At 41.4% G+C, this 23,550-nt stretch overlaps 3 protein-coding genes across 4 annotated transcripts; all 3 read left to right on the forward strand.

The window, feature by feature from the left end:
- Positions 1-4,892: 4,892 nt before the first annotated feature.
- Positions 4,893-9,540, forward strand: LOC308380777 (protein S100-A1-like). Its single transcript, XM_080858182.1, has 3 exons — positions 4,893-4,927; positions 8,879-9,003; positions 9,259-9,540. Exons 2-3 carry the CDS (start codon positions 8,884-8,886, stop codon positions 9,382-9,384), a joined length of 246 nt encoding a protein of 81 aa, XP_080714308.1. The 5' UTR covers positions 4,893-4,927; positions 8,879-8,883; the 3' UTR covers positions 9,385-9,540.
- Positions 6,187-6,739, forward strand: LOC308380776 (protein S100-P-like; the record flags this gene model as incomplete). The annotated part of the gene is made up of 2 exons (XM_080858181.1): positions 6,187-6,315; positions 6,599-6,739. The coding sequence occupies 2 exons, from the start codon at positions 6,187-6,189 to the stop codon at positions 6,737-6,739; spliced, it is 270 nt and encodes an 89-aa protein (XP_080714307.1).
- Positions 9,541-12,592: 3,052 nt separating the features above from the next.
- snx27b (sorting nexin 27b) lies at positions 12,593-23,276 on the forward strand. Of its 2 annotated transcripts, none has more exons than XM_080858170.1 (13): positions 12,593-13,010; positions 14,831-15,062; positions 15,507-15,699; positions 16,162-16,226; positions 16,713-16,817; positions 17,063-17,141; positions 17,740-17,903; positions 18,327-18,416; positions 19,078-19,227; positions 19,833-19,961; positions 20,831-20,890; positions 21,100-21,162; positions 21,307-23,276. In XM_080858170.1, exons 1-13 carry the CDS (start codon positions 12,676-12,678, stop codon positions 21,349-21,351), a joined length of 1,710 nt encoding a protein of 569 aa, XP_080714296.1. In that variant the 5' UTR covers positions 12,593-12,675; the 3' UTR covers positions 21,352-23,276. The 2 variants fall into 2 exon arrangements, with proteins under 2 accessions (XP_080714296.1, XP_080714295.1); XM_080858169.1 differs by having other exon boundaries at positions 21,100-21,148.
- The last annotated feature ends 274 nt before the right edge of the window (positions 23,277-23,550 follow it).

Below are 23,550 nucleotides of genomic sequence, written 5' to 3' on the forward strand. Positions count from 1 at the left end.
TTCTGCCTGTAACTCACCCAGTAACTAGAGCAGCAGCAGACTGAATCTGACACCAGTTTAACGTTTTTATGAGTACATCAGATAAACGTGGCTTTCATTCGCCAGAGGGCAGGTGTGCTCTATGAGCTAGTCAGATAATGTAACGTGCACTAAAGACCTTCATCCCATCCTCCTTCCCCTTTGGGTTTATCTTGTGAAATGTATAGTAATATTATAAGCATGGAGAGATTATCATATTTTATTATTTATTAAAAAAGCACCCTAAACCTATGCCTAACGGGACCTACTTTCAGACTCATCACAGGCTGCTCCTCAATCTTAAGACAGCAGCGATACCTTGTGGATGGAACTGGTTTAACCAGAGAAAAATGAATACACTTGGGATTCAGTGCTCACAATAAAATCCTACCCTAGCCCCCCAAACTCATTCAAATACAAAACATTATTTTACCACAGAGTGGTAGATGTTCCCCAGAAAACAATTTGTGGGTATTTTGTTCAACTTGATCTGGGCTGCTACTTCTCACTGCTTGCCCCAGCTCAACAAGCTTACCCAATGAATCTGTCCAACAGACACTGAAGTCTGCTGCATATAGAGGCCATGCAGCTGGACGTATCCTGATGAGTTTGGCCTGCCAGTACACTTTTTCACATTACTCAAAAATAGAATTAATGATTCATGACAAATCTAACTCCATTCAATTAGGACAATCCCTCTCAAAAGCCTCTTTGCGAAATATAAGCTACTACCATTCTACTAGCTACTAGTTCCTCCTTATAAAGTGCATTGGCTTGTGATCTACCTTTGTGACGATGTGATCGTCACTACAGATGAGTTTGTGCTCTTACTTCCATGCCATGGAGCCTGGCTCTTTGGCGTTGCGGTCAGAGTGCCTGTTTGGCCTGGGTTCAAGTTCAGGTGGGGTGACCATGCACACTCAAACGACACGACAAATCAGAATCAGAATCAGAATCAGCTTTTATTGGCCAAGTTTGTTTGCACAAACAAGGAATTTGTCTTGGTGCAGTGGCTCTCAGTGTGCTTACACATATTACACAAATATACACCACAACACAAAACAATACAACAGTGCAAAACAATACAGCAGTGCAAAACAATACAATACAACAGTGCAATGGTCAACAAGTCTTAAAAAGTATATACAAACAATAGTGCAAAGTGGAGAGTCCAGGAAGAGCAGGAATAAATAAATACTATATGGTATGAGTATGACGGTTATACAGGAAGGGTGGAATAGATAGATATGGTTGCAGGGGTAATTGTACAATTAGTTATTTTTAACAGAGCCACAGAGGGTTGTCAAGTGGTGTCAAAAGTGGGATGGCTTGCTTGAGGTCTTCGGAGGCGTGCCCGTAAAACCGTGTGAAGGACCCCCAGGCAGGTGGAACCCTGTGTGAGAGACCCCATAGATTTGTGAAACCCTTGTGTGTGGGACGCTCTGGATCGGTGAAGTACGGTTGATGGATGTGCGAGGTGTTCGTACAGTGCAGCCGATAATGAGGGCAGTGTGACGATGTGATCGTCACTACAGATGAGTGTGTGCTCTGACAGCCATGCCATCGAGCCTGGCTCTTTGGCGTTATGGTCAGAATGTTTGACACCCTGTAGACCCGGGTTCAAGTCTGGGTGGGGTCAGAGTGCATGTTTGAAACCCTGTAGACCCGGGTTCAAGTCTGGGTGGGGTCAGAGTGCATGTTTGAAACCCTGTAGACCCGGGTTCAAGTCTGGGTGGGGTCAGAGTGCATGTTTGGCACCCTGTAGACCCGGGTTCACGTCTGGGTGGGGTCCGAGTGCATGTTTGACACCCTGTAGACCCCGGTTCAAGTCTGGGTGGGGTGACCATGCTCTCCCTTCGCGACAACCTTACTTGCATGTCATTTTGGATAATCTGCCAAATGAATACACCTTTGTAGTGGTGTAGGGGTTCACTATCATCTGTCACTGCAGCCAATACTGGTATGCACACATGGGTAGAGCATGGATGAGTCATCATCACGTGGCCTCCAATGAGAGACGGAGAAAGAGCAGGTGTGGAGGCGAGTGAAGGACAGTCCAGGGTGGGGACAGAGAACGGGCGTGGAGGAGAGTGGAAAAGTCCAGGGTGGAGAGGAGGACAATAGAGGGGTTGAAGGGATGCAGGCGTGGCAGGCGTGGCAAGGTGGCATAAAAGACACAGCTCATCCCTACCTCAGCCATTCTGCTCAACACCCTCCACCACTCTCTCTTCACTGCGATCACATCCTCGTCACACCTGTTGGTGAGTTCAACTGGCTTTAGACTACTCTTGTGTGAGGGCCTTGGGTTTTGGTGGTGCTTACTATCCGTCACGTAAACTGGCACGTGTAATGTGCAATTCCATCACACTTCTGTGCAATTCTATTCTTCTGAAGGCTTGTTCAGACTAATGTAATACAGCAAAGTGTGAAAAGGGTGCCTGGGGGATCAATACTTGTTCTTCCTGCCTGTCTTGCTCTGAGTTATGATGATTTGATATCCTCTTATTGGACTTCACCATTTCCAGAAGAGTTTGATCACAAATATATGCTCAGAGCTGGTTGGTCCATTGCAAGTGAACCCATGATTGTGTTGAGAATCAACTCAAGGTCTAATGTTAAAAGTTTAGCTCAATACACATAATTAAGTGGTTCAACTTTAATATCACCACTATGCAATTCCAGAAGAAGAAACACTTAAAATGATGAAAAACCCTCTCATGAAAGGGTAAAAGTCAAGTGCCTTTAAAAGTTTACAGTTTCAAGACTTTTCAATCAGAAACAATCTACTAAAACTTTTCTTTCATTGTATTTGGACACCATCTCTGGTACTTCTCTATGTAGAAAGCACTTCGGGGGGAAGGATTCTCTTTCTGCAATGATAACATTGTAAAATCTGGCAGGCATTAAGCTGTGGCTAAACCCTCACAATGTTTGATTGACAGCTGTATCCAAACTGAGTGACAGCTGTTAGTGTAGGTACATTTTAGCGTGCCACCACACCACCACTGTGGCCCACTCCCAACTATGGCAATATTAACTGAATATGTCGTTCAACTGGTAGAGCAAGGTGCTATAAACACAAAGGTCTCAGGGCGTGTAGCCCGGGCACTCTTCAGACTTGACCACACCTGTACTGTCACTTCAGTTGAATCAATGTAAATTATATAAAAAAGTGTGTGTGTATATATTTATATATATACAGTATATATGTACATTATGTTGTCCACAATGTGAAGAACAATGAGCTCATAACTGAAGCATGTGGGTCTGTGTAAAGAACTGTTTTGCAAACCTGTTTGAATATGTCCATCCTCAACACTCACCTCTCTGTCTTTTACAGTAATCATGACTCAACTACAGGGAGCTATGGTGGCACTCATTGGTGTCTTCCATGAACATGCTGGCAAAGACCAGGCCCTGAACAAGGCTGAACTCAAGGGTCTCCTCGAGAAAGAATTTGGCGGTCTTCTTGGGGTAAGACTTCCCTCAACCGTGCCCAAATGTCTATTTCAAATCAACTTGGAGGCTCTTGTCATTCTGAGATGCACCAGCCTTAATAAAGAGTTAAATAGAATACGTTTAACTGGTCCACAAAACGGATGATTACCCAGCACTAGAAATAAGATAAACAGATTCCTTAAATATTCTTGGATTTAAAAGAAAATGTGAAATTACTTCTGTCTCTCAGCAGTTACTGTTTCTGAGATAAAGTTGGCAATGCTGAACACCATTCTCTCTTCTCCCACCAGAATGCAAAGGACAAGAATGTTATTGATGAGATCTTTAAAGGACTGGACCAGGATGGCAGCGGATCAGTCAACTTCACCGAGTTTGTCACCATGGTGGCTGTCCTTACTGCCGCAACCCATGAAATGCTGTCCCAACAGCAACAGTAGATAGAAAAGTCGTTTTTATCTACACTAACCTCACTACCACTAGATGGCGCCAATGCTCAGTAATCAGTTTCATTCAAATGTACTTCTTTGAACTAATTGAATTAAAGAATTTTGGGTGCATCTCTCTGGTTGTATTGCTTTCTCTCTCATGCGCGCACGCATTCACGCCCGCACACACACACACACAGACACACACCATCCCTAGAGGGAGCTCTCTGTCCAGAGTCCTGCATCTCGAATCCATGAAGGGGTCATCAATTCAAGAATATGAATACAACAAGGTTGACCAGCGGGGGGGGACATTCACACTGTATCTCACACACGTTTACAGAAATATGTGTGTCAACTTTTAACCATCTTGTTAATAGAATGTCAGAAATATTTTAAATAAACAAATGAAATTGGATCCAAATTGTTTTGTTGTTCTTGTTACCCTGATATAAGAGGAATATCAACACATTCAAGGCAGGAGCAGCCAAACCTGACCAATATAGTCAAATACCTATCAACAGAGCTGAGCCAAACCTGACTAATATAGTCAAATACCTATCAACAGAGCTGAGCCAAACCTGACTAATATAGTCAAATACCTATCAACAGAGCTGAGCCAAACCTGACTAATAAAGTCACTGATATTTTTTTTTTTTTCTTTCTAAATTCACATTTTTATAATATATATTTATTTTCAAAGGTTTCCCAATATGTAGTGCATTGGCTTGTGATCTACCTTGATTGCATGTCATTTTGGATAATCTGCCAAATGAATACACCTTTGTAGTGGTGTAGGGGTTCACTATCATTTGTCACGATAGCCAATACTGGTATGCAGATGTGGGTAGGGTATGGATGAGTCATCACTTGGCCTCCAATGAGAGACGGAGAAAGAGCAGGTGAAAGGAGGCAGGCGTGGCAAGGTGGCATAAAAGACACAGCTCATCCCTTCCTCTCTCATTCTGCTCAACACCCTCCACAACTCTCTCTTCACTGCGATCACATCCTCGTCACACCTGTCGGTGAGTTCAACTGGCTTTAGACTATGCTTGTGTGAGGGCCTTGGTTTATGGTGGCGCTTATTATCTGTCAGCTAAACTTAGACGTCTAATGTGCAATTCTAACACACTGCTGAGTGAGATCGACATTGAGAAGTCTGAAGTCTATAATCTAAGTTTCTTCTGAAGGCTTGTTCAGTCTAATGTAATACAGCAAAGTGTGAAAAGGGTGCCTGGAGGACCAATACTTGTTCTTCCTGTCTGTCTTGCTCTGAGTTATGATGATTTAATATCCTCTTATTCGACTTTACCATTAACCATGGTAAGAGTTTGATCACAAATATATATATACAAAAATTTGAGCTCAATACACATTTTCAAGTTCAAGACATCATTATGCAATTCCAAAAAAAGAAACACTTAAAATTGTGAAAAATCCTCTCATGATAGGGTAAAAAGTCACTTGGCTTTATAAGTTATAAGTTTACAGTTTACAGTTATAAGACTGTTAAATCAGGAACAATCTACTAAAACTTCCCCTTGGTTGTATTTGGACATAACTGGTACTTCTCTATGTAGGATTCTCTTTCTGCAGTAATAACATTGCAAAATCTAGAAAAATCTTCTAAAACTTAATTTATACACAAATAACCTGCAGTTCCAGACTGTCTGAATTCAGTTCTAAATTGTAAATGTACATATAAATGCGCACATGATGTTCAATGGATTCCTGGGCATAGTCAGTCTCTCTTTCACACTCCAGCCATGCATAACCATTCAATGTAACTTAAGGTGCCACCCACTCCAACACCTGAATGTACTGCCCCCCCCCCCCCCCCCCCCCCCCCCCCAGCAACATGGAGAGTTGGCCGACATTAAGCTGTTCCTTAAACCTCACATTGTTTGATTGACAGCTGTATCCAAACTGAGTGACAGCTGTTTGTGAATCTTTGTAGGTGAATTTTAGGGTGCCACCACACCACCACTGTGTGGCACTCCCAAGGCTCGTTACTATGACAATATTAACTGAATATGTCGGTAAACTGGTAGAGCAAGGTGCTATGAACACAAAGGTCTCAGGGCGTGTAGCCCGGGCACTCTTCAGACTTGACCACACCTGAACTGTCACTTCAGTTGAATCAACACTAAGTGTGAACAATGTAAATTATATGAAGACAGCGAACTCATAGCTGAAGCATGTGGGTCTGTGTAAAGAACTGTTTTGCAAACCAGTTTGAATATGTCCATACTCAACACTCACCTCTCTGTCTTTTACAGTAATCATGACTCAACTACAGGGAGCTATGGTGGCACTCATTGGTGTCTTCCAGAAACATGCTGGCAAAGACCAGGCCCTGAACAAGGCTGAACTCAAGGGTCTCCTTGAGACTGAATTTGGTGGTGTTCTTGGGGTAAGACTTCCCTCAACGGTGTCCAAATGTCTATTTCAAATCAACTTGGAGGATCTTGACATTCTGAGATGCAACAGCCTTAGAGAGCAGTTAGATAGAAGACGTTTATGGGTCCACAAAAAGAATGATTACCCAGCACTAGAAATTAGATAAACAGATTTCTTAAATATCCTTTGATTTAAAAGAATATTTGGAATTACTTCAGTCTCAAAGCAGTAACTGTTTTCATTACTCTGAAATAAAGTTGGCAACGCTGAACACCATTCTCTCTTCTCCAAACCAGGATGCAACGGACAAGAATGTTGTTGATGACGTCTTTAAAAGACTGGACCAGGATGGCAGCGGATCAGTCGACTTCACCGAGTTTGTCACCATAGTGGCTGCCATTACTGCCGTAACGCATGAAATGCTGTGCCAACAGTAGATTAAAAAGTCGTTATCATCTACACAACTATCACTACTACCACTAGATGGCGCCAGTGTCCTATGTACCGCTACAGTCCATTAATCAGTTTCATTCAAATTCATATATTATGTTGTAAGCAGATGTATTAACTTATTGAAATAAAGAGTTTTGCGTAGATTTGGTTTTGTATTGCACTCTCTATCTCTCTAACGCACACAATCACACTCACACACATACATTCATCAGGTGAAATTCAACTCAAAGTGTCATGATCTGTGTCAAATTTACATCAAACTGTACAACACATCAGTTGCATAAAGAGGCTATGCAGCTGTACAAATCCTGATGATTTTGTTCTGCCAATACACTTTTTACGTTAATACAAAAACAGAATAATTAATAACAAATCCAACTCCATAAACGTTGTCATTAAACACAGCAATGCTGTTTGTTATTGGTGTTATTGTCATTGTTACAAATATTGTCATATTGATATTGTATCAATTTTATCATATAAGATTATTCTCCATGGTTTTTCTCATCTTTGGTGTCTACTTGTTATCTTGTTTGTCATATTGGATAAAATCATCTTCAGTTGCTTAGGTACATTTCTCAGATAAAAATAAACATTGTAAAACTTGTGCACATCACAACAGCAATTTCTCACTCTTTTGAATATTTTGGAAATATTTTGAATTTAGCATTAAAGTGTCTAGAAAAATTATATTCAGATAGTTGGTGACATGCAAGAATCTGGTATGGTGATAAATAACTGTGAGTGAAAGACATACAGTACAAAGCAACTTCGGAAATAAAGACTTCCGGGATATAAGTTTATTTTACGCAACATGATGAAATATTTTGTCTGTATTGGGTTGCGAAACATAACGGAAGGACTTGCCTTTTGGTGGCACTGACAAATTCATTGAGGTAATTATTTACTTGAGAGGCATAAACTAAGCATTTTCATAGAGTTACAGTCTTTTGCAGCCAGCGTTGAGCTGTGTGAAAAAATAGTTTTTCAAGAAATGCACTTGCTGTTTTGAAAGGCTAAGGATGCTTTGAGAAATGCAACAAGGCACCAAGGTTACTGCGTTTTCAGGTGAATGATAAAGTTTGATTTGTTTGATCCAGCATCTGTCATGTAGATATCGCAGGCTTTGCATGAAGCTTTCTTTCCTGAGGCTTAAATAAATAAATAAATCAACATGAAGTGATTCTTTTGTCAGGCCTAAAAGTTCATGTGACATTAGAATAGCCAAATGCTATGGCAAGCAGGAGAGCAGCTGCAGTTGTGGTCGCCATGGTGAAGTTTCAGCATTTTACAATCTTCCTAGATGCGATAAGATATGATCGTACTAAAATAGGGCCTGCTACTGTGAGAAGGGCAGGAGACACACACACACTCACATACACTCGCTGAAGGCCCATGTTGCAGCCTGCCAGTGAGAGACAATGACATGAAATCACCCATTTGTGTATGTTTCTACGTTACTTAACATTTTCCTCTTTTCTCTATACTGCTACAGTTGAAGTTAGTATCGTGTTTGTCATCGTTCGTTTGTATGTGCTTCTCATCAAAAAGAGTTAAATGTCATGTGCCTCTGTCAAATGTCAAACTGTCTTTCTGCAGTTATAAGGAACAGGAATCAGGAACAATCTAACTTTCCTTGGCACTTTCCATCACTAGTACTTCTCCTTGTGTGCTGTCATAAAAGACACAGCTCATCCCTGCCTCACTCATTCTGCTCAACACCCTCCACCACTCTCTCTTCACTGCGATCACATCCTCGTTACACCTATCGGTGAGTTCAACTGGCTTTAGACTATGCTTGTGTTAGGGCCTTGAGCTATGGTGGCGCTTACTATCTGTCAGGTAAACTGGCACGTTTAATGTGCAATTCTATCACATTGCTGAGTGAGATCCACATTGTGAAGTCTGTATCCAAAGTTTCTTCTGAAGGCTTGTTCAGTCTAATGTAATACAGCAAAGTGTGAAAAGGGTGCCTGAGGGACCAATACTTGTTCTTCCTGTCTGTCTGGCTCTGAGTTATGATGATTTAATATCCTCTAATTCGACTTTACCATTTACCCTGGGAAGAGTTTGATCACAAATATTCTCACATCAATCAACCCTCACTTCTCTGTGTTTTATAGTAATCATGGAGAAAGCTATGAGGGAACTCCTTGAGATCTTCCAGAAGCATGCTGGCATAGCCCAGGCTCTGAACAAGACTGAACTTAAGAGTCTCTTCGAGACTGAATTTGCTGGGGTTCTTGAGGTAAGACTTAACTCAGTGCACAAATGTCTATTTCAGATCAACTTGGAGGCTTTTGAAATTCTTAGATGCACCAGCCTTAGATAAAATACTTGTGGTTGTGTCCACAAAAAGAATGATTACCCAGCACTAGAAATTAGATTCCTGAAAATATCCTTTGATTGAAAAGAATAAATGGAATTACTTCAGCTGTAACTGTTTTCATTACTCTGAGATAAAGTTGGCAACGCTGAACGCCATTCTCTTTTCTCCCACCAGAATGCAAAGGACAAGAACGTTATTGATGACCTCTTTCAAAGAGTGGACAAGGATAGCAGCGGATCAGTCAACTTCACCGAGTTTGCCGCCATTACTGCCGCAGCCCATGGAATGCTCTTCCAATAGTAGATAGAAAAGTCGTTTTCATCTACCCAAACAACACTAGTACCACTAGATGGCGCCAGTGTCCTAAGTACCGCTACAGCCCATTAATAATCAGTTTCATTCAAATTGTAAGCAGAGGTGTTACCTTATTGAAATAAAGAGCTTTGGGTAAATCTGGTTTTGTATTTCACTCTCTCTCTTTCTCTCTCTCTCTCACACACACACACACACACACACACACACACACACACACACACACACACACACACACACACACACACACACACACACACACACACACACACACACACACACACTCACACACTCACACACTCACACACACAAATTCATCAGCTGAAATTCGACTCAAAGTGTCATGACCTGTGTTAAATTTACATCAATCTGTACAACACATCAGTTGCAGATAGAGGCTATGCAGCTGTACACATCCTGATGAGTTTGCCCATGCAATACACTTTTTGCGGTAATACAAAAACAGAATAATTAATTACAAATCCAACTATATACACTTCCTCATAAAACACAGCGCTAATACTGTTTGTTATTGGTGTTATTGTCATTGTTACAAATATTGTCATATTAGTATTTTAACTATTTTATCATACACGATCATTCTCAATGGTTTATCATCTATGGTGTCTACTTGTTATCTACCTTGTTTGTCATTTTGGATAAAATCATCTGCCTAATGAATACATAGCCTTACATTTTAATTACAAATTGCTGTGGTTACAGTATTGACCAAGTATTGAGGACCTGCTTACAGTTTCTGCTGGGTTTGGGAATCTAGATGGGGCATTGGGTTTGGGTTTGGGAATCTAGATGGGGCATTGGGTTTGTGTTTGTGTTTGTGCATCTATTGGGTTGGGTTGGCATTGGGTTTGTGCATCTAGATGTCGGTGGCTAAGTAAATTGGTCTTTGTCAAAATATGTAAATACATCGCTCCATTCTTAGGCTGTTAAAGTTCACTAAATGATATTTGTGAAAATATCATCCATGTCAACGTGCACCTGAATGCAGATGACACTATCATTTATTGTTTAGCTCTGGTACAACTTCAGGTGGCTTTTACAGTAGTACAGGGATATCTAATTAATTAAAAGTTCTAATGATAAAAATAACAAATATATGGTATTTATGAATTCACTATGACACACTTCAAGAGCAGTTAAAACGTAATCAATTCCTCCCACTTTCTGATTTTAAAGATAGTATTGGAAACGTTAAAATTTTCACTGAATGCTTTTTAGAATGTTTTTTTTGCCACACATATTTTTTTCTTTCTATTCATGTTTGTGTTTTGTGATGTATGCTATGAGTTTGAAGCTTGAACCTGTCTTTTCTTGGCAAATAAACAACTAAAGAAATAAACGTGCCAACAACAGAGAGAAAAGTAGTTTTCATCCACATAAACCTCAAACTACCACTAGATGGCACTACTGTCCTATGTACCACCACAACCCATTAATCAATTTCAGTCAATGGTCATCCGACAACCATAGCATAAGAAACACTTTGTATAGCATATAAAACAACTTCTTCTCTCACATATAACAGATGTCTAATTTAATTGATATGCTGTAAGCAGAGAGTTAATTACTAATTTTAATAAAGAGTTTTCGGTGGTTGCATTCTGATACTTGTGCAGTGTGTGTTTTTTGACAGATAGTCTTCACATTTTTCAACAAACCGAGCTATTTTTTTTGGCACTCGCTCTTTTTGTTAATTTGTACTTAATATAATGTATAAGAAATAAAGGTGAACGTAATCTTGAGCTTGAACCCAGTCCATCTTCAAATCTGTAGAGGAAACAAACACTGTTGACATTAAAATACCATAACATAATTTACAATAGCCTCTTTCACACAGTCACACCATCATGAAATTATATGGCCAGCATGGCTTGGCAATAGCAATGATATAACAGAGGATAATTCAATGAAGCACAACTTCTGCTTCTGTGATGCAGTGACCAAACAAAGCAAAGCAAAGACTGTAATTGGCAATATGACAGTCATCCTGGCACATGTCAGCAAATGCTATGCTATCCGGATTAATGAAAAACGGTAGATTTTCAAGAGCTCAAGTAGCTTGAAACAATCCAAGAGGAGGCAGACACCAGGATGCTGTTGCATGCCGCACATGCTGCAAAAAACTGGACAAACATCGTAATAAGGAGCCCTGTCTTTCTGTAGCCACATCAACACTAACCTCTTTTTTCACACTGCAAAGGGGAGAGAGTCCCATAAAACAGACATCACAAAACTTCACAGCCATCTTGGACAGGAGAAGTGTGATGCCCTTGTAGGTCTCCATCCATTTTCAGAGTGCGATACGGTCAGTGCTTTGCATGATGTTGGACAAATTAAAGCATAGAAAAAATGTAATTCAAAAAAGGAGTACATTTACCTGTTTTGGCAATTGGGAGAAAGTTTCACACCATCAGAAGACTTCAAACAGGCACTGGAGGCATTTACATATGACCTCTATGAACTAGACATCAGTAAGGCCAGGGCTACATTGTTCAAGTCGGGCAGATGTTCTGAGAGAGACTTAGCCCCAAACCAGGTAACTCTGCACAAACCCATTCAGCGGGCAGGTTAACATGCCGCAGTACACTGGAGGAGCCTGGAGTGTCAATCAGACATTCCTTCTCCAATTAATCATGGCTGGAAGATGGCTGGGGAGCTACTGTATATGAGGTGGACTGAACGTCACTTCCACCAGCTCCAGAGGCGATCCTTGAGCTGGGTCACTGATCAACTTTAACACTATGGTTTTGAAAAAAATGTGCAAAAGGTGGAGGTGGCAACAAATGGTTTATCTTTAGAAATAAAATAACCATCCCAACTTCAGAAATCCAGGTTCTCCCCTGTTTATTGTGCAAATTTGAAAAGATATGTGGATTCGGCCCACCGCCTTACTTAGTCACTGCTCTAGGCTTTGCAGTCTCCGAAGCAGTGGTACTAAATGTGGAACTCTTAATTGTAATATTTTAGCAAGCATTTCAAACAAGTGTTGTTTTACTGTTCGAGTGAAAGGTGGGTCTGTAAATCATTATTTCATAATTATTTTATCCTGTATGACTGTCTCATGCTATAAACTACAAGTCCCATAATGCTTTAATTTGTTGTGTCATGATGGTCAAGACACGGAGAAGACACGGAGGGCGGTCTCGAACATATCTGCTACTGTATAGTTCTCTGCTAGCTAGCTGATGAGACAAGTTAACACTAGCTAATGTTGCGTTGAAGAGAATTACGAAGGAGGAGAGGGGGATTTTCCAAAAAATGGCGGATATTGTCGAGGATTACGGAATTAATTCTGCTGTCCCCTCATTGCAGCACTCGTCCTCTCGTAATGGGACTAACGTTAGTGTCAGTTCTGCAGCCGGTAACGAGAGCGGACCAACAGTCACCACTCTAACGACAGGCCCTCGGCTAGTGAGGATAGTGAAGTCCGATTCGGGCTATGGTTTTAATGTGCGAGGGCAAGTCAGCGAGGGAGGACAGCTCCGCAGCATAAATGGGGAATTGTACGCACCTCTCCAGCATGTCAGCGCTGTACTGCCTGGAGGCGCAGCAGATAGAGCGGGCATCTCTAAGGGTGACCGCATTCTTGAGGTGTAAGTTGTCCGGCTAACCTAACTTTAGCCATGTTAAGTTTATACTGTATATAACTAGAGCGAAACCCATAACACACGTTGTGGTCGAGCATCAATGTATTCGCTACTATCTTGAGATGACTTGTCTAAGAAAGGCTTCACGCTTGGGTTACGGCTGTCAACGTTGTCCAACAAGTCAAGCTATTCAGCTCATAAGGCAGTACTAGCCAGTAGCTCACTTACAAAAATGTGTGGAAGCAAATGTTAGGTAGCTAGCTATGTAACCTGATCACTTACAGTTATTAAATAGCTAGAATAGTATGAGCGTTGGGTAGTGCAGTGACTCACGTAGCCAACTCATTTGGCGGTGGTTGTTTTTACTAAGCCACTTAGGCATATATCCTTAATAGTTATCGTTAACCGGTCCTAAGTTAAAATGCACTTGTGGTTTGTTGTGTTGCTAGGTAGCCGTAACGTTTTCGGTATACCGTTAGCAGTACCGGGTTTCTTAGCTAACCGTTGACAGATGAAGTAACGCTGACTAGAAATACTATGGTTGCCATCTAACTTATACATTTGTGTTCATTATTAAATTCCAAGCGAAGGAACTCCAATTTAAATGCAAAACGAAGCTTTGAAACGTATCTCGGTATTTTGTGGCTTTTTGGGTTCGCAGCGAATTCCAATTTACCTTAGCTAAGGTTGCAGTCTTAAGCCTCTGCAACCCTTTAAAGAGCTGGTGCCATACACCAGTAGCCACTGCCAATGTATTGCCATCAGCCGCACAACAGTCAGCTAACACTGTGCTGCGTTTTCATGGTATAGACTACCACTGCTCTGATATTATTATGTTTGTGATATATGTTTACATAACTGCAGGCCGTCTGATAATCGATGCACTAAGTGAAAAATGTAGTGTTGAAAGAAAATACTTCATTGCATGTCCACTCCAGTGCATCCTTTCTGAGGGATAAATAGCGCTTTTAACTCCATGTCTGACGCAAATGTCAGGCAGGAGTGCGCGCACGCTGTTCCTAAGATGTTAGTATGCATAGGAGCACCCCAGTGATGGTGAGATGTGTTGCTATGGAGAACTGACTGTCTCTGTTGTGTCAGTTGCGAAAGAGGATCCCATCACCGAGTTGATGAATGGAAATACTTATGAGCATCATTTAAATGACACCGTGAAGTGTTAGTTCACTTATGACACTATCATGACATGTGTGTCTTTATCGTTTATGCTAAACTTATGCTACCGATTTGACAATATTGTTTACGTCTTACAGGAGGGTAAGATTATGTAAATCAACATCAATAGACCTACCCATAGAAAAAGGTCCCTTAAAATATGCCATGAGATCCTAAAAAGGTTCACAAATGATACAAATTTAAAAAAAAAGAGAATCTTGGGAAGTCAAACCATATTTGTCTCCATTGGCAGTTTGTCTCATGGTGATCCGGAGCTGGCAAAACTGATCAAGTTGTCAGTAGAGAGTCGATTAGGTTCTCTATTGTTTGTATTGACTGTGACAAAAAAAGTTGATATGCTGAGTTGTTTAGTACATATTCGATGTTTGTGTTAGTTGGCAAATCTGAATGATTCCCAGGAATATCATTTCTCTTGTATTATCATCTATTTGTACCAGCAAATGCTGCTAAGGGAGGACTTAAACCAGTGTCAGTTGAATGTTACCACAGCTATCTGCTACATTCATTAAACAACTCATTATGTGCCTGTAGTGCCTTCTTATTAGGTGTGTTTACAGTGGGGGTGTTTTTGTTGTCATTCAGTTGGAAGAGGTTGATTCACAGTTCTCTCTTATGTCTCTGTTGCCTGGCAGCAATGGGGTGCACGTGGAAGGGGCAACCCACAAGCAGGTGGTTGATCTGATCCGGGCGGGGGAGCAGGAGCTAATGCTGGCGGTGCTGTCGGTGCCGCAGGCCGAGACAGACAGCCTCGAGGCCGGTGACGAGAGCCCAGCAGCGTGTTGCTATGACTACAGCGATAAGCAGGCTGTGCCCATCTCCATACCCACCTACAAGCACGTAGAGCAGAGCTCTGAGAAGTTCGTGGTGGGTGTTTCTTGCTGTTGCTACAAGGCGGAATTGCTCCCATACTATACACAAACAGAATAGATACACAAACATGTATGTCCCCATATAGCGGTATGTCCTCCCGCAAGACACATAAGATACACACAAACAGGATAGATACACGAACAATCGTCCCCGTAAAGGCCTGTGAAGTCCTCGATCCTGGCAATAAGTGCTTTGATATTTGAGCAACCAATTTAAAAACAACTCTCCCTTTTAGCTCCTGAAGCAACCTTTTTGACTGTTAGTAGTAGTAGTAATAATAATAATAGTTGTAGTAGTAGAAGTAGTAGTAGTAATAACAATAATAGTAGTAGTAGTAGTAGTAATAATAATAGTTGTAATAGTAATAGTAGTAGTAGAAGTGGTAATAGAAATAATAGTTGTAGTAGTAGCGTTCACAAATTGTCTGTTTGTTTGCAGGTGTATAATGTCTACATGGCTGGCAGGCAGCTCTGCTCCAAGCGTTATCGGGAGTTTTCCGTCCTGCAGCAGAACCTGAAGAGGGAGTTCGGCACCTACAACTTCCCCAAACTGCCGGGGAAGTGGCCCTTCTCCCTGTCCGAGCAGCAGCTTGACGCACGGCGCAGGGGCCTGGAGGAATACCTGGAGAAAGGTGGGGGGAGAAGGAAAGATGAACTGATGCACAGTCAGAGAGAAGACAGACAAATAGACAAACTAGCAGTGAGAAATTATGACATGAAGAAAGTGGGAGGGGTGCAGACATAGATTGAGTGGGAGGGAGGGAGGGAGGTAGAGGGGGGCAACGAAGGGATAGCGAGTGAGAACATTTCAGTTGTTCTTTGGTAATTATTATTATATAACACATCCTGCGCTGTGACATCTGCGATGTACCAGAGAAAGTCATCCATTATGGGATATGAGTCAGTTCAGCAGTACACATTATATTAATTATGATTCTATTATTATTAAATTATCACAGCAGAAAAACACATTATTATCCAACCATTGTCTTTATTATACAATCTCCTTGGGCAACTGGAAGATTGATGCCATTTTTATTTGATGTTGTTGGCTTATTGAACAATCTCTTTCTGTTTCTCGCTTTGTTTTTTAGCATGTTCTATACGGGTGATTGGAGAAAGTGACGTGATGCAAGAGTTCCTGTCTGAATCAGATGAGGTCAGTGTGTGAGTCTGCAGATGACTAGCTTCTTACCTTTCCCCTTGACAAATGTGTATTCCCTTCTCTCTCTCCCACTCTCTCTCTCTCTCTCTTTCTCTCTCTCTCTCTCTCTTGTCACTCACGACAAATTCAGTAAAAGTGCTTTGAGCAAGGACCCAAGACAGAGATGTTTGTCCACAAGCAGTGGAAGAGATTTTGCTGTGATGTTTGGATGGAGACAATTCAGATTAGAGGACATAGGTCCCTGCCTGACCTGTTTTTGTTTGACACATGGAGACTAATGGGAGAACTGTTACTTCATTAACATGATTCCCTCAGAAAAGGGAACATTATCATATTACAACTGTGGTTTTGTATATATCACCCACTCAAAGGCATTGACAAAGCTCTTGGATGCTTTCTCTGACAACATAAAGTGATATCTGAAAGGATTAATTCCCCTCTCAAGTGCTTGTGTTGCGTCTCCCTCCTTCTTGCCTCTAGAACTTTAACGGCGTGTCAGACGTGGAGCTGAGAATAGCCATGCCGGACAAAACAACAGTAACGATCAGAGTACGAAAGAACAGCACCACCGACCAGGTTTATCAGGTAAGATAAACATCTGAGGGTCACCTCTGCCTCCACACCCCAGAAACATCCTCATATACAACAGATGAAATGTCAATACTCTCCATGAAATGTTATAAATTGATATTAATGCTAAAACTATTAGCTTTACCAAGGAGAATATCAACTGTCTTGTGTTGAAATAGTCACATGTGTCTGTGTTTGTGCGTACGTGCGCGCGGGTGCGTGTGTGTGTGTTTGTGCATGCGTACATACGTGTGTTCCAGGCTGTTGTGATGAGAGTAGGAATGGACAGCATCACAGCTAGTTACTTTGCCCTTTTTGAAGTAATCAACCATACATTTGGTAAGTATACCTTCATAAGCTTTCACCCGAGTGTCAGTGTCAGTTGAGTGCATCTGTTGTGGCCACATAGATACAACCAGACTGTAAACATATGAATAAGATGCAGGAGCAGGTCTGTTTGCCATCTACTGGCTTGTGTGTAGTCCACAGGGTTCTGTCTGTCTGTCTGTCTGGTAGTTCCTGTAATCTGGATATGGCGTAGATGTGCATAGTACAGTCATTTAAAACAATGGTGACTGTGTAGAGTATTCTATGTCTGCTCTCGGAACGTTGGGTCCACTTTTAATACTGAATGTAAAAGAACTAAAAATGCAGTGGCCCTCTCCTCATTGGCAGGTTTTTGAAGTATTATGCATTTTACCATGTTCGTGTCTTGTGTTGTTCCCTTCTCTCTCTCTCTCTCTCTCTCTCTCTCTTTCTTTCTCTCTCTTTCTCTCTTCCTCTCTCTGTCCCACTTTCTCTTTCTCTCTGTCCCACTCTTTCTCTCTCTCTTTCTTTCTGTCTCTCTCTCTCTCTTTCTCTCTCCTTCTCTCTGTCCCACCCTTTTTCTCCCTCTCTTTTTCGCTCACTCACACTTTCTATCCTCCGTTCCCTATAGTGCGTAAGCTGGCCCCTAATGAGTTCCCCCATAAGCTGTATGTGCAGAACTACACCTCCGCTGTGGCCGGCACCTGCCTGACGCTCCGCAAGTGGCTCTTCAGCGCCGGGGAGGAGGTGCTGCTCAACGACAACCAGCTGGCCATCACCTACTGCTTCCACCAGGTGCACCATCGTGTGGGTGTGTGTGTGCGCGCGCGTGTGTGTGTGTGTGTGTGTGTGTGTGTGTGTGTGTGTGTGTGTGTGTGTGTGTGTGTGTGTGTGTGTGTGTGTGTGTGAGAGAGAGAGAAAGAGAATGTTTAAGCCAAATGTATTACATTTGATTATTGATCTGACTCTCTTTCTCCTTCTGGTTTGTGTGTGTCAGAGTGAGCGAGAGCCCATGCATGCAAGTGTCTGTTTGTGTGTGTGTGTGTCTGTCTGTCTGTCTGTCTGTCTGTGTGTGCTGAATGTATTTGTCTGTTTTCTCTAGTTTTCAATATCAATTTGTTTCTTTCTATCCACCCTCTCTCCGTAACTACTTTCTCCTTGTTACTGTCTCAGCACACACAGATGCACTCACTCTCACCCCTTCTCTCTCCCCATCAGGCTGTGGATGATGTAAAGAAAGGGTTCATAAAGGTGGGAGAGAAGTCTTATCAGCTCCAGAAACTCACCGAGCAGAAGAAGATGAATATTGTGAGTGTGTGAGTGTGAGTGTGCGTGTGCGTGTGCGTGTGCGTGTGCGTGTGCGTGTGCGTGTGCGTGTGTGTGTGCGTGTGCGTGTGGTATACCAAGGCCTTTTGTGCCATCAGAGGCACGGGGAGTTTTAGAATTCCGCAGTAAAATTCTCAATTTATGCTTCAAAAGTGCAGAAGATGAAAGTTCTATAATCTTATGTCCCCTCTGCCTAGTCTTCTATCGCCACCTTGTGGCCTTTGTATGAAAAACAGACCTTTGTGATTAGCTTTTTAGGTGCCCCTGTCTCTAACTTTGTGAAATAAGCAAGAATAATTTCCCATTAATAAATATTCCTTTCCATAGGAAAAAAGCTAACACACAATACTGTTTCTAAAGGGTGGTGACTAGATGATGGCAATTTTTTTTTACCTGCTACTAGTACTACCAGTACTCGAATCCTAAAAATGGTTTAACTTCTTTATGTTAAAGATTTGTATTAAAGTCGTTGCATATTGTTTATGTTAATTTAAACTGGTAAATTATTTCTGTTATCAATGATTTAGTAATTATTAACAACTCCACTGCACAATTGTAACTCTACCTTTCTTTCCCTCCCTCCATCTCTCTCTCTCTCTTTCTCTTTTTTCCCTTCTCTCTCTCTCTTTTGTCTCTCTGTTAGTACTTGAGTATGCTGAGCACATGTGAAGGCTACAATGAGATTGTCTTCCCTCACTGCGCATGTGACTCCAGACGCAAAGGCCACGTGGTCACCGCCATCAGCATCCACCACTTCAAGCTGCACGCCTGCACTGACGACGGCACTCTGGAGGTTAGTCAGGGAGGCCCACACAACACCTCTGCTTAAGCACACCTCAGACACCACACGTCTGCACAAGCACACCACAGCCCCGGCAGTCTATGTAGATTTATTTATTTATTTATTTATTTATTTATTTATTTATTTATTTATTTATTTATTTATTTATTTATTTATTTATTTATTTATTTATTTATTTATTTAACCTGAATTTCCCTCCGGGGATTAATAAAGGTTTATCTCATCTTCATAGCTATGTGTGCTCAGCTGATCAAGATTACCACTGAGGAGTTCAGTAAGGGAGAAATGTGCAGAGGAGGTGGGGGGCGGACGTACAAGGGAGAGAACAGTCAAGTTACGAGCAATAGAGACCTATGTGTAACAATAAATGCTACTTTACATAAGAAATAGAAAGACAAAAAAGATTATAAAAACTAAGTGCAGGAATGTAACTGCTGTAAGTGCAAGTTAAGTACTAGTTGTAGTCTGAAGAGTAGATAACACTTTTTTGGTTTAGAACATCATTTCATATGTGTTCTTTCATAGTTTAAATGTCTTGAATATACATTTACAATGTAGAAAATAATAAAAGTAAAGAAAACACTGTACATATTTAGAATCAGGTGATTGCCTTTGAGTGGAGTGAGATGCAGCGCTGGGACACAGACGAGGAGGGCATGGCCTTCTGCTTCGAGTACGCCCGCGGGGAGAAGAAGCCACGCTGGGTCAAGATCTTCACCCCCTATGTAAGACCCCTCTTACATGAAGTCTAGTCATTTTTCACACAGATCGCTGGAGAGCTGCTGCACCCGGCTGCCTCACTCACTAGCCATGGCAACCCCTTCAGTTATTAAATGCTGGTTGTGTCAGGTGTAAGACTCACATTTGGATCAAAACACTCACATGTCTAGCCTGTGGCCTGTTCTAATGGGGAAGCCACCACTTGAACCAAATAAGAGCAAAGGAAGTTACCTTGGGAACAGGGTTTTACTAAAGCATTTAAATGCTCCAATATCTAAAGCTAACAGTTCATTTAACAAGGAGGCAAGTCATCCAAACTAAGAGAGGTATTGGCACGTGTCTCATGTATTTATGACAGCCTTATTTAAAAAATGTGAGCGCATGTGCTTCTCGCGTTTCAATTTATTCAATAGTAAATGCAGGGAAATGTTTTAAAACTGATTCAGTTAACACAGATACACACGCAGTTATACGCAAACACATGGGCCATTCTCACATCAATACACACACACACAGGCAGTAAGACATAAACACATGAGCCATTCTCATGCCAATACACACACACACACACACACACACACGCACGCACGCACGCACGCAGTAAGACATAAACACATGGGCCATTCTCATGCCATTACACACACACACACACACACACACACACACACGCACGCACGCACGCAGTAAGACATAAACACATGGGCCATTCTCATGCCAATACACACACACACACACACACACACACACACACACACATGCTTACATGGAGATTGTTTGCCCTACATTTGTGCAAGCATAGCAAGGAAATGAAGATGATTGTGTAGTATGCTATGCCTCTACTGTAGTTTATATGACACGTTTGTCTTTTCCCTAGTTCAACTACATGCACGAGTGCTTCGAGAGAGTGTTCTGTGAACTGAGGTGGAGGAAAGAGGTAAGAAGAATGTTGCCAGACTCATGCTAGGCCAGACCTTTTCTATTTTGTTTTTTGTTTGTAGCAGATTGTGTTTTCTGTCTCTCTCTCTCTCTCTCTCTCTCTCTCTCTCTGTATCTGTATCTCTCTCTCTCTCTCTCTTTCTCTCACACACACTCTCTCTGTCTCTGTATCTCTCACACACACTCTCTCTCTCTCTCTCTCTTTAGCTGGAGGAGGAGGTGACTGATAAAGACAATAAAAACTGCAGTAGAGATGGTATGTGTAGTAAGGTAAGGCTTTGCCTGCCTCTCTCTTCACTGTCTTTCTACTATTTTTGTTATTGATTGATTGGTTGGTTGGTTGGCTGGCTGATTTTGCTAATCTGTGTGTGTGTGTGTGTGTGTGTGTGTGTGTGTGCAATACCTCTGTTACAGAATATCTTCCAGCTGCTGAGAAACAGAAGGGATGGGGGCACTTGAATGAGGAGATAATCACCTCTTGAACACCGGCATACAAATGCATACACACACACACACACAAAATACACAACATCACTAACGCAATATAAATATACAGTACATGAAACACTAAAGCGAGCATTGTCGTGAAAAAAATATATGTATATATGCCTAACATGAAAGTCATCTGAAAGAAGAAAAACTCTATTTTAAAAGTGGTTTAAAATATACATACATTTCTTTATCAAACATTGCACTTAACCTCATTGCAACTGACTGGTGGGATATCTGAGACTCTGACTTACACTCAGTACCTTGTACTGATGGTACACTATTTAGTAAGGTAGAAACGGAAACTCGTCGCCTGGCTGACTCAGGTTGTGTGTTACATTTGCACTGTGACCAAATCTGCTGGACATAGGACACTAGAGGGAAGCAAAATCTACAACATCATTGGTCCAGGATATGGATATTATAACGTCATTGATCAGCAGGAACAACTCCCGGGGTGTGATTGGTGCGTGTCGTGGCTTCAAAAAGGACTGGAGAAAGGTACTGGGTGGACTTAATTTTACCTGGTTGTGATTTAAAACAGGGCACTCACCTGAGGTCTTGCAATTCAGGAGATTGATTGAACAACGAGACACAAACACTCATTGTGAACGTCTCAGAGAAAATGGCTTTTAATAAGCAGAGAAGAGAGAGCTCATCAATGCAGAAGAGCCTGCCTTTTTCCACTTGGGCTTCATCTGTGGGGAGAGAAAGACTGACAGAAACAATAACCTTATCCATGTAAATCTGAATGTGTGTTTGCTTTACTCCTGGCTTTCTCATCACATGATTCAGATCATTTCATTGGAGGCAGTTTTCCCTTCATGGTGCTGGGTAGTGTCGCAACCGGCAGCACTTTGTGCCTGTTGGTTTAGTGTTTGCTACAGGTCTAAAGATTTATTTCTGTGCATTCAGATGCAATTCAACATTGATGGTGTGTGTGTGTGTGTTTTTTTTCTTTCTTTATTCCCTAACCAATGAGTTGGGTGGGTGTGTGTGAGAAAAATGAGTGCGATTTGATCTGTGTAAATTATTTAGATTTTTTTTTATTTTGTATAGTCATTGATAGAACCTTAAAGAGCATACATTGTATTATGTTCCTGCTGAAATGAACACCAACATGTGTGTAATGTATGTTTTCTTGCTCAAACTATTCAGCTGCCATGGGCATTGCGACTAGTCATAGAACTACAGTAACGTTATTTAGTATTAGTTCTGGTTTATGGCATTTGTGGTGTGTGGCAGAATGATTAGTACACTACAACACACAGGCTCTCTCACCTCTCTCATCATAGAGCTGTTAGTTGACAATGTGTGTTGAAGAGGCTGTTTCCTTCATGGACTTTTCCCCCAAGCGTTAGTATTCCCATAAAAATGGAATCTATGGACATTCTGACCAGAGATAAACTGACGAAGAGACGGCTTCTAACCTCAGTTATTTGTTTTATCCCTCTTGCCAAAACAACAGAGATAAGCGGTGATCTAGCTGATGCATACTTGATGGGAATGTTACTGACACAATTTTGGGAAACTATTGACTTCCATGAGTATTCACGAAACACTCACTTTTTGTATAGACCCAATGGGAGCAGAGTCTCTGAATGTGACGTGTGAAGCTGGCCGGTTCTCCCTGTGCCTCACCTAGGCCTACCTGTAGGGGAATTCAGTCATCCACTCCGTCTTGAATCTTATTGTTTTTACTTGATTGTCTTTTGCTCTCTGTCTGTCTCTCTCTCTCTTTCATCTGCGACTTGACGGAAAATGATTGCTCTTTAATTTATATCAGTATTAGAAACCAAACTGTAGATGCTTCGGATTAAAAAAAAAAAAAAAAAAAAACATTTTAAGTCTGATGAAATGTTAAAGGACTCTGCACTATTACCTTGTTGAATAAAATCGGCCTTTAACAAATAGAGCAAAAAATGTTTTTAAGAACTGGCTTCTGAATAGTCTTTGAAAACCTCATGGAAGTGTTCAGGCCTATTTGGTTAGTGTATAGATACGTTGTAAAATATTCTTTTAAATAAAACAATTTATTGAAGCAACAGATTTGGTAATCAAGTCGAATTTTTATTTGCAGCACTATGTTCTTTTCTGGAAATCACCGGGCAGTAACTTCATTATTGAGACTAGCCTAATGTAACAGCACCTACAGTCAGCCATGACCTA

Source organism: Sprattus sprattus (genome assembly GCF_963457725.1).
Source record: "Sprattus sprattus genome assembly, chromosome: 19".
In the NCBI taxonomy this organism is placed as follows: Eukaryota; Metazoa; Chordata; class Actinopteri; order Clupeiformes; family Clupeidae; genus Sprattus; species Sprattus sprattus.